Genomic DNA, 12,113 nt, shown 5'->3' with positions numbered 1-12,113 from the left:
AATAAGGTATCGACCATCTTTGAGATCATTTCTCTTTAACAGTGGAGGTGGAGGGTAAGTGTGTGGATACCTTGTAATGTCCTCAGTGAGCTGCGATGGGTCCGGTGGGTAAAACTTGACACTGAACACAAACTGCCAGTTGTTACCTGGATAAGGAAATAATCAAATTCAGTCAGATCCCAGCAGTCTTATAAACATTTGAGAGAAAAATTTGAAGAAATTGAGGAAGAAAAAGAAGCACGGCAGCTGTGAAGCAGCATTTTCAAACACAAATATGCAGATCTGGTGTCATGCAACATGCCCCAGCTTTATGAAATGCCAATCCTCATTTAGCCTTTCAATAGTATCAAAAACAAGCTGTCATCACCTAGAATATGACTGTAAATGTCTTCAACAGATGGGGCATTCATTTAATTCAAGCTGCAACCGAAGGCTGGAGCTGTCATGACTTTTGGTTCCACCCAGCAAGAATGTGTGCATGATGTCATGCAGATCACATCATCTGGATATTTTATTCTTAGAATCCCAGACATCAGAGTGAAACCAGCAAAGGAAAAGATGCATCACACTGGTTGAAAATCTCTGGGTTCAGGTTGGCGATGGCTTTTAGATTTTTAACAGCTGTCACATCCCTCTAATAAACTTTTTTTTTTTTAATGACTACAAAAAAATATTACGTGTCGAAAGCATCTAATGCTAATAGATGTTTTCATCATGACTTCTTTATCTAAACATTCTAAAATTTCAAAAAGACAAACAGCAAAAATGTCTCATTTCAAGCTCTTTATCTAAAACTCATCTGGAACAGCCTGTAGATGCGTCTGCTTCTCCTCATTAAAGCTGCAGGACAATCCTAGATGAAAGAGTCCACTGAGGCACGTAGACCTGTCAGATAGTTTGATGAAGGAGCAACTCTGACCACTACTGTTAAATATTAAACAGCCACCACACGCTCAACTGAAAAACCTGGGCCGGATCCAGGCCTGCTCACTTTGCATGCCCTACAGTTAGATTCAGCCAAATTAAAAGTGAGATTAAATCTCGCTGCTGTTTTCTGCCACTTCGTACATGACACAATGTGGGATCCATCCAATTCTGCCATTATTATGAGATTCATAGGCTCATCTTAATTTTTTTATTTTACATTTTTACTATAACCTATAATGCTCTAACAGAGCAGTGCCTAAACAAAATCAAGATAAAGGAATAATTATGTCTGCAGAGACGGTCTGTAATAACAGGCTTTTAAATCTGACAAACACATTGTTGTAGAACTGCATGTTGTGTGACATGAGTCACCTTCCTAAGGCAGTGCTAAAGTGCAAGTTTACCAACTTATTATTTCACTTGTTTGGGAATGTTTCAATATCAGTTCAAAGCGGATAATTTAGTTGCTTTATAAGTCGCAGCCATCATGCGGATAGATGCTACCTACAGAGCTCTGCTTATGCTTCTACTCCCGCCATCAGCTGCGGTCCACTTATCAGGCAGCCATCTATCCATTAGTCCAAACCATGCAGCCATTACATGCATGGTTCTGTTTGTGCTGCCTCTGAATTAGCCCATGAGAGTCCTTCTTTATCACAGCTGCGCTAAGTCAAGCCAACAATGTCCTTTTTATAAATTTATACACATATTTCTGTCATGTTTAATAAATATTTGACTCATTTTTAAGCACTATACATATATACTACATAAAGAGCAGTAATGTGCTTCAAGTTATCATCATCTATAAGGTACCGTATTAATTGCAGTGCCTTGCAGAGCTTTTTATACATTTCATCACATTCAAACTACAAACTTCAATTTTTCTTACTAAAAGTAAAAAAAAAAAAAAAAACATGCCGAGTAGGAAGAAAAGGATAAAGTTGAACATCTAACAAATACAAATTGGAAAGATTTGGTGTGCATTATTAATCACTACTAGATAGACTCCAGTGAAGCAATTTCACCTAAAGATCACCCAATAACTTAATATCAGTATGAATATAGAGATAATGTAAAGGTTTTAGAGGTTTAATAATGAGTATTAGCAGCAAAGTAAGGAATGTCAGAGATATTTTTTTACAGAGCAGGGTTAGATTAAAAACATGATCATCCAGCTACACTTGGAGGTCAGCAAAACAGGAGTTTTAATCAGAGAGGGAGTAACTCCAGGGGCTGAAGAGATCTACAGCTGAGGGGTGACTAGAGGTTAGGTGGTGCTTAGGAATCAACAATGCTGGTATATGCTATCAACATGACTAAAAAATGAGCAAAGGATCACCTTCAAGTAAGAAAAACTTGTATTAAATGTTTTAATAGGCTCCTCAGGATGCAACTAACTTCTAAATAGTCCTTTTACAGAACAAACTACAGGATTAATATGGGTCCAAGCAGACATGCATGTAAAACCAGCAGAAAGCTGGTCCTCTGGGACCCCTGGGTTAGCTCAAAGCATATTTGTATGCTTAATCAAAATGCACATTATGCACATTATCCAATTAAAATATATTGCCCAGCAGAAATGTCCCTAAAGACAGTTCAAGTTGCTCTAAAACAACAACCTAAATCACACTTAATATCAGCTTTATTGGTTTTCAAGCACTTACAGGATACAGAGTGTTTTTAGAGAACATTGTTTGTGATCTTAGTAACTTTTAAAAGCCTAAGATGTGAAACAAATCACAGGGAATAGCTAAGAAATCCCTGCCCATTTATATTTGCATCCCAATGCTGTGACAGCTGCTCTCAGAACTACGGTAGTTTGGAGCAGCATGGTGTGAACCCTGTGTTTTCAGTGTCCGCATATATACAGGCTGTGCCTCTACACTCTGTGCAATCCTCATTACTTTGTAAACATTCACACGCCAAAATAATGTACACAAATGAGCATATACAGTAAGATGCATAGCACTTATCTCAATCTTTACGCACACCGCACGCGTTGCGATGCTCACATAAAGACTGGAATAAACCACATGCATTCTGCACACGCCCAAACTCTGCTGCCTCACACATCTGCAAATTAACTAAAAAGTAAACTCTTCCGACCCTAAATTACACACTTTTACAGTGAAGTTACAGACTTGTTTTGACTTATTTTACAAACATAAGAAACCAAGTATGACTAGAATAGCAGAAAATACAAATTTCAAGTTTTTTACCTTAGTGTCAGATTCATTTATCTTTTTTTCATTAAAAAAAAACACCAAACCCCATTAAACTGATTAAATATGTGAAAAGAAATTGAGACGTTTCAGGAAAATAACGATCCAAACCAATCTCTTAACTATAATCTAGGAACAAAAAGGCTTTAACTGGATTAAGACAACATCTAAACCCAATAATGCGGTTTTCCAAAAGTTTCCACAAAGATGACATTTTCACCAAGTTGTGTAAGCTTCCAAAAACTAATGTCATGCTTTGCTGACATGCAATCAAACATAGCTTTGTTAGCCTGGCAGCTGCTAAGCCAACCTCCAAGCATAAACAGGTGAAACATCACACTGCAGTGTTCATTTAAATATTAACCAACAGTAATGAAAAGGTCTATAAATAATGAAGCAGATGATGACACCCTGGTTAACTCTTGAACATCGCATCACTGCTGTCTTTTAGCTTTCATTGTCTGTACTTTTGTTGAACTGCTTGTTTTCTTCTGTTCATTAATGATCAATTATAAATTAGAATGAGCTAGGGCGGATGAATGGATGTTATAAAAACCTGACATTTCTAAAAAGTGAACTTACTGCGAATTTGTCTCTTAATTTCCTTGGTGGGGTCCAACCAACACTGGAGAAAAAAACACAGCAAATAGGTCATAATCTGTCCTGGAATCAATGCTATTATTCATCCTTAAACTTACACAAGGAGAACACACCTTCTCATCATGGTTGTCCTTGTACGTCAGGCCAAAGTAGTCCTTCTCCAACAGATTTAGATGTTCACACACTTTGAAGAATAAGTACTGCCCCTTAGCTCGTTTCTGCAGAGACAAAATGACAGAAATCACAAAACACGTCTAAACGGCAAAACTATTCCAAACATCTTTTGAAGAACTTCAATATATTACGACAATAAAATATTAAAATGTACTTAATCTGTATTCAGTTTTTCCATGTGTCTCAAGACAATCCACTCCTTCATTATCCTAACATCAGCCTTAGGCCTAAAAACCTCCTCGCTCAGCTATGATGGTGACATTCAGTCTCCATGTTTTTGCCCCCAAACACACAGCGGCCTCCTTCACGGACAGAATGTCAAAGGAAGGCGGGTGGAAAAGAAGGGGCAGCCCATTGCAAAGAACAAAGTAATTATATAAGGTCAGATTCTTCTTCTTTTAGGTTATTCTGCAGAGCTGGACACTGACACTGAGAGGGGGGCATTGCTCAGCAAGCGTGGTGGAAGTGGAAGGAAGAGGATGAAAGAGTTCATTTTTCTTTTTGTCCTGTGAAAAGCTGGAAACATCTGTTGTATTTTCCGAAACATGGTCAAACAGGGGAGCCGATAACACACATTCTGACTATGGACCTGAAGCCCAAATGAACGTCAGAATGCATTTTTCCTCACGGCAAAGCGCCGCTGGACCAGTTAGGCAATGCAAAGCAAGTTTATTTGTTGAGCACAATTCAGTATAAGCACAATAAAAAGTGCTTTACATGAATTAAACAATAAAATAGAAGTACTATAAAAGCAAATAAGGATAAAAGCAAGTAGTAAAACAAACCAGAACAGCTGGATATCAACCTTAAACTACTAATATCTCAGTTAACAATTTAACTTCAACAGCTAAATACAGTTCTAAACAAATGGGTTTTTAACTTTGATTATGCTCCAGATAAGAGGAGCATAAGAACTAAGTGCTGCTTCTCCAAGTTAGGTTCTAGTTCTGGGTGATCAGAGTAGGGTGGAACTAGAAGAGTAGTTGGTTGGTACACTGAAAGCAAATCCGTTATGTATCGATGTGCTGATCCATTCAGTGATTTATAAGAGAAGGATTTTATAGTCTATCCTCTGAGCTACAGGGAGCCAGTGTAAGAACTTTAGAACGGGGCTGATGTGCTCTACATTCTTATTGCCAGTGAGAACACGTGCAGCAGCGTTTTGGATCTGCTGCAGCTTTCTGATGGAATGTTTAGGTAAAATAGATGCATGATAGGGAAGTTTGTAAATACCAGCGGTTTTTATTGCTGCAACAGATTAATAAAGTTTAACATGCGTTTCTACGTTATCACTCTGCATCTCATTTTGACACAGAGAAATTTTTTAATTTGTAACACGAGAGAAAGATAACATGGATTAAAATTATTTATAAGACTTCAGATATCAACATAGAAATGAATCCATAGAATTAGTTTGTATAAATTAGCTGGTTTCTAATGTTACAAAATGCATCTAGTATTGTTAAATGCTAGATTTGTGTACAGTCTGAAATCTGAACAGATTCTACCTAAATCGTGTGACACAAAAATATCCTTTTTAACCAAGTTTAGCGAGACTCTTAGAAACAGAATTAGCATCATGTGACTCCAAGAATCTCCCCTCTGACATATATTTGAAACAGTCCAAGTGATCCGGAGGTGTAAATCTGTGGTTTTGACAGAGTTGGAGGTCCGCTGGGAAGGACAGAAAAATCCAATCTCTGGAATGCTTTGCGCATCTTTCCATGCCGCCATGCTAACTGTGCCAGCATCCAGAGGGAGGGATAGATGGATGGATCTGTGTGTGTGCTTCACTACAGGACAATAGCAGCTAGTTGCAGTATCAGCGTATCTGTTGTGACACAAAGCAGCCACTGTTCAAACAACCACAGACTCTCACGGGGGAGCTGTTTGGGCGTTGGCAAACTGTAGATCAGGCAGCAGGTTCACTTTAAAGTAAACAATTGGAAACTCTAATATTGAAACCCTCCAGGATTTGGTCCTGCATTCTGTTTAAGGACACTCATAGCAGAAATGTCCGAGAGGATCAGTACAATGGCTATTTTTGGAATGCTGGATGGGGGCAAGTGTGGGAATGTGATGGGCTGTAGGTCTAAAAATGTTCAGTGTGTGGGAAACAATTTCAGATATAATTAACTTCAACGATGACATTTTTTTGCGAGAAGGGAGGCAGGGGGGTTATAGAAGATCAATACAAGAGGAAACGATGGGGCAGGATTAGATTCGTCATGTTTGGTGGTACAGGTCAACTGTGAGACACCAACAGTCCAACAGTACAAAATTTAAAGCTGAATCTTAAAATCTACTCATGATGTCATTTGGGTCCAGGAAGCGGCCTCTCCCCCCTGGTTATGCTCTTTCTGGGTGCTCTGCTTCTCTCTCTGCTCTGTCTATTCTGGACAAACAAAAGTTGCTCCCATTAACATGTAGGATAATACAGATGTGCTGTAATCCCTTATTTTTACTGTTTTAATCTGTTTTCATAAAGAAAGACCTGAAGCGAAAGTGAAGATGCTAACATATGCTGACTGAGTGAAGTTTTAGGCTCAATCCAAATACACCAAAATGTAGCTCTATCCTGGGTAGAAAAGGAGCTACTGTGTTTTTTCCAGACAGTGTTTATCATAACACCAATGAAAAATATATAGATGATTCTAGTCAAATTGGGAATAAAGCTAAAGGAACTACAAAAAAGGCAAGTTGTACAGATTTAGCGATTGGCTGAAATTGTATGTTAAATAAACTGAAGCTGTCAAACGATGGATTCCTTATAGTTCCTTAGCAATAGTTAGAAACTCCTTTATAATGTGAAAATTGAAGAAGAAGAAAAGAAAATTGACTTGCAATTTCTGTCTCTTAAAGGTTTATTGGATTAAAATTTGCTCCATAGAATTAACTGATAACATCAGCTATAAAGAATTTGTTTTTGTGTTATATTGTGCCACCGACCACTAGAGGTTAAGCATATTATTCACACTCTTTAATTAATGGCCACAATGACGCAGAATGCACTTTATGCAGTTATGCTTGTAAATACAAACACTTGATAAACTCCTTAAGTTATCACCTAAATAGCTTCTATTTAGCCATGCTGCTTAGGGGAGCAGCGTCAACTTCTCTATTGTGCTCAGAAGTTGAGGATGTGAGGACAGAAGAAAGAGACTTGCTGGAAATATGCACAGAAGATTGGGAATGCTTTTATGATTTAATGCACTTTATAGAGCCAAGTTTAACATTCCTCTGAGAGCAACCAGAACCTCCAGTTTAAAAGCACAAAGTCTCTCCTCTCTCCCACCACTGATTGGTGTGCATCAAAAACAGAGAGCTATAGCACAGTTAGCTTCCACTTCAATTAAAGTGGAAAATAGTCTGACAGTGTTTTACATATTTTACTTATCCTTGTTTCAGTCAGTAAACTAATAGGTTACTCTGTTTATATCATGAATATGTTTAGGTTTAATAATGTTTTTTATTAAACAATTAATACAAACTTTACAATATATTGTTTAAATATAAAGCTCTAATTATAAAAAAAAATATATTATTTAGTCCATCGTGTTTCCACACGAAAAAGGCAGCTAAGCAGTTAATTTAATCAATTGATAGGATCAATCAACTCTACAGCCTCCTCGTCCAACCTCCCTTCTTACTGCCGGCACTATTCAGACAGCGCTAATGACCACAGCAAACCACTTCCATTTGGTCCTTACTGATTTGATGGATTTAAATTGATTCAGAGTACAGGTAAGATTACAGAAATGTAACTACCTCTATTTATTTTTTCAATTCAATTCAGTTTAATTCTATAGCACCATTTCACAACACATATCTGAAGGCTCTTTCCAGCCACATTATAATCAGATGATCAAGTCAAGTTGGTTAAAGTTTTCCAAGGAAACCAGCTGATTGCATCATTCATAGTCATTGACTTTACAGGATTTGCTTCTCCTGGATGAACATGTGGCAGTAGCAGATATTTGCTTGCACTGTGTCATTGCACCTCATGCAAGAACTGTTTATACAAACAAATTAATTCTTAAATAATTCATAAGAATGATTACGGAAAAAATGTCACATTCACCAGTTTTTATTCTATTTCTAATCATCTCCCAGCTACAAACAAATTTTACAAATTCTCCAGACTTGACATAAGAGTCTTGCCCAATCAGACAGCTGTTATCCAAGCCTAGTTTTCCACTAAATGATTACAGTTATTTTATTTTAAGAAATTGTCTATTTTATGAGGCTACATATATTATGCAACTCCACATTTATAAATTACCTTTTTATTCCCTGATGACAGAAGTTGGTTATTATACCTGCAGCTGACCTGTCGGTATCCAGAGGTCACTGGTTTAATTTGTTATTTTGTCACAACAAAGAACAGTCATTGAGCTCTATGTGGGATCAAGCTACTATTGAAATAACACGAGAAACAGGAAATAGATAGAAAGTACAGCAACACAGCAAGACTTGCACTCATTTCACTTCATCACAGCTCATTGTGTTATTAGATGAAATGAGGAATAGTTGGGCTTGGGTCTGTCTGAATTAATCAAATTAGAGTTTCAGCCCTAACATTTTTGTTGAAATAACACGAGAAACAGGAAATAGATAGAAAGTACAGCAACACAGCAAGACTTGCACTCATTTCACTTCATCACAGCTCATTGTGTTATTAGATGAAATGATGAATAGTTGGGCTTGGGTCTGTCTGAATTAATCAAATTAGAGTTTCAGCCCTAACATTTTTGTTTATTTTTGAGACAGATGGAGAGTGGGATGAAGGGATGACAGACGTGGTCTGAAATGTTCATTATAAGTGTGCGTGCGTTAAAAGGAAAATTGGCAGGATGTTGTGTCATGTTTATGGCAAAGTCATATTAAGCCTTTACATCCTATGTTGCTCCTCTTGTCTCCATCAGTAGTTTTATTCACCGTTTTCAGATCAAATGATTTTTCTTTTTATATTATTTGTATTTATTTAACTTCTCTAACACTGCAACCACAACATTTACAGCCACTGTGATTTTTTTCACTGGTCGTTTAATTCTGCAGCTCAGCTTTCAGTCAGCAGAACTTCATCTCGAGACCAGTGAAATGATTTCTACTTCATCTTCAATGCCATTTAATGTCTTCTGAAAAGCGTGAGAAGACGTAGACCTCCAACTTATATGCAGCCCTATATGGCATAATTGGGCTGGTGATTATGCAGATTACCATTCCTCGAGAAAGAGGAGCTCACTTACAAACAGGTGGACTGCATCAGGCTTACTGAAGTTAAGAACATTGGTTGAATCTGATGTTTTCGCGTTCATAAAAGCTCACAGTAGGAGAAAAAGTAAGAGAAATTATGTTAAGAATGTAAAAATGTTGCATGAGGACCATTGAATTTTCAGCAATCTCTCACACCCAGGATGCATGCAGCTACAGTGGAGTGGAAAAACTCCCTTTTTAACAGGAAGAAATCTCCTGCAGAACCAGGTTCAGTGTGAGCGGCCATCTACGTAGAGAAGCGGTTTCAGAGACAAGGCCTTGCAAATTCATTCATACACCTTGAACTTGTTTTAACATTTTGTCAACTTACAAACAAAATAAGTCACGCATTTCATTGGAATTTCACGCAACCGACATAAAAATAAGAATGCATATTTCTCCAGTAGAGGTTAAGTGATTAATAGATTTTAAATTTTTCAGATGCCCTGAATCAACACCCCGCAAAACCACCTTTGGTTGCGGTTAAAGCCAGGAGGAGTGAAGAGTTTTTCCATGTCTGTAAAGGTGTGTAAAAACCTCTTAAAGCAATCTAAGCTGTTGTGTTTGTCTACAGGAGAATGATACTGGGGGAGGGGGTTGGGGGGGGGGGGGGGGGGGGGGGGGGGGGGTAAAAGAGACACGTGCCTACTGGGGACCAACAGATGGGGAAAACTAATCTGGGGAGACCCCTAATCTGACATGTGTGTGTTTTATTAACCAGACAAGCCCCCAGCAGCTTGGTCTGCTTTGCCCTTAAATTACATCCTAAACAATGTGAGCAGGTGGCACCCCCAACACGGCTATGCTCTAAGTCAGGAAGTTCAAGCCCCTCAGCTTTTTCCTCCAAAGACACACACCACATCTGATCCTATTAGCGATTACATCACTGACGCAGCAGCCGCCATGTGTAGACACTTTTGATGGAACAAACCTACATTAATTGATATAGGAGGTCCAGTGACGCCTTACCTCTACTTCACAGGTGAAGTCGGTCCCATCCAGGAGGGTAACATGACACACCACCACCTTCATCTTGTTCTTCCTCACCAGGCGAAGAGGAGACTGGAAAATGGAAGTCTGGCTTTCCCCACCGTCTGTTTCAGCCTCCACGTGTCCTTCAGACTCTTTCTTCTTTTCCTCCCTCTCTGCTTCTTCTCCCTCTGCAGCCTCTTTGGTCTTCTCTGGACTTTTCTCTTTAGTGTCTTCCACCTTCTCTTCCTTGGCCGGCTGTAAGGAAAAAAGCGAGGAATATGGTATCAAATAAACCAACCAACAGGTTTTTGATTGGTTTCACTCAAACATTTCTGAATGAGGTCTGATTTCTTCGTTATGGCATATAAACTTCAATTGTTAGTTCAGAGTGAGTCTGAGGAGCTCACTTTCCCCTCCTTTACACTCAGTGTGTTATCCCCTTTCCAATTTGATGTTTAAAGGGAAACAGGCTTTTTTGTTTTTTGGCCTGATGACTAAAATGTTGATGTCAATGGGTGGACCCCTTTGGAATAATGTGATCAGTGGTCTGAACACCGCATGTCTGCATGCTGGAGAACTTTTAGAAGCAATGAGGACAATTTTAAAGAGAAAAATAATGCACATAGAAACATATATCACATCTATCTCAGTTTGGTTCTTCTTTTCTGCTCTGAGGTCCGTTCTCTAAAATCATTGAAAACAGCATCTGTTTATGCTGTATTGGGGATGATGTGTACAGCTCAATCAGTACCTCAGTGTCTGCAGTGGCGTTGGAACCAGATTCAGCTTCTTTTGTTTCCTTCACTTCCTCCGACTTTATTTCCTGTGTCTCTTCCACTTCCTCGGCGTGACCGTTTAGCTCCGGGACAGGCTCCTCCGCTCCCTCCGTTCCCTTGCTTACAGGTTCCTCTGTCGGTGGGACCTCCTTTGTTGGAGACGTCTAAAATAATGAACAGATTTTAAACAATAACAAACCTAGCTGATAGTAAAAGTTATTTCAGTCTCAAAAAGAACAAATAAAAAATTACCTGGCTTTGAGATTTCTGCTTCTTAAACCATGTTGGCAGGTATCGAGTTATCCCTTTGCCTTCTTTGCCCTCTTTTTCCTTCTCCTTGCCCCTTTCCTTCTCCTCTCCTTCAACGTTTGCTACTTCCTGACCTTCCTGCTTGGCCGTATCTGATTGGTCCTTCTGAGCAGCTGTTTCTTCTGCTTTCTCCTTCACCTCTGTCTCAGAGCCTGCTTCTGTTGTCATGGTGACGGGTCAATCTACGAAAGAGAGGGGGGGAAAAAACGGAGGTAAGTGATGAAGCATGAGTCAGCCATGATGAAATGATTTTAGGACCCTGTGTTCTTGGGGCGGGAAAAGAAAACAAACTGAGGGTATGTCTTACTTTCAACCTCATGCAAATGTTTGTCTTACATCAGCTGGAAGCAAAAATATGATTTCATGTTTCCACACTGAGGTTTTCCTTAGGGTCAAGCACATAGAGATCAACCCAGAGAAAGAGCAAATTCCCCTTATTGTTAAAACATGAGTCACAACGTCTTCATCCTGCAGCTGTGCTCAGCATAAACTAACATTTCAACCTAAATTTCTCTGGCAGCCCTGTCCACACAGCCTTTCACAGTAACAGATACTTTCAAGCAGCATGACACTAATTTGTTGCTAACGCTGCGAGACTGTGACACCATTCAAGAGAATAAGAGGTCACGGATGATAGTGAATCAAACACAACTCTAACAGCTTTGAAGAAAAAAATAAAATCCATATCATTCAACTCGATTCATGTCTCTCATGCTGTCCTTCATAAGGCTGACTTCTTTGTGCCGTGTTAAATAAAAGAGGACGCAAACATTCATGGAGCAGCAGCGGTGCAGAGGGAGGGGGTCGGAGTAAAAATAGAACAGGCCTTCTTACGCATGATTGGCTAATGAGGTAGAGCTAGGGGAAGAGATGGATG

The 12,113-nt window shown here is 39.0% G+C and overlaps 1 protein-coding gene across 1 annotated transcript in view; it reads right to left on the bottom strand.

The window, feature by feature from the left end:
* The window catches only part of epb41l2 (erythrocyte membrane protein band 4.1 like 2), a 57,239-nt gene that overhangs the window by 25,406 nt on the left and 19,720 nt on the right, over positions 1-12,113 (bottom strand). Inside the window, exons 2-7 of the mRNA XM_038293242.1 lie at positions 11,180-11,418; positions 10,903-11,091; positions 10,149-10,406; positions 3,863-3,967; positions 3,732-3,774; positions 71-146 (exon numbers count right to left, since the gene is read on the bottom strand). Coding sequence (XP_038149170.1) covers positions 71-146; positions 3,732-3,774; positions 3,863-3,967; positions 10,149-10,406; positions 10,903-11,091; positions 11,180-11,404 — 896 coding nt within the window. The 5' untranslated portion in view covers positions 11,405-11,418. The remainder of the gene's footprint in view (positions 1-70; positions 147-3,731; positions 3,775-3,862; positions 3,968-10,148; positions 10,407-10,902; positions 11,092-11,179; positions 11,419-12,113) is intronic.

Source organism: Cyprinodon tularosa, unplaced genomic scaffold (assembly GCF_016077235.1).
Source record: "Cyprinodon tularosa strain WSP-4 unplaced genomic scaffold, ASM1607723v1 ctg323, whole genome shotgun sequence".
Classification (NCBI taxonomy): Eukaryota; Metazoa; Chordata; class Actinopteri; order Cyprinodontiformes; family Cyprinodontidae; genus Cyprinodon; species Cyprinodon tularosa.
The sequence above is the reverse complement of the archived record's forward strand: the minus strand, read 5'-3'. Positions and strand labels throughout refer to the sequence as shown.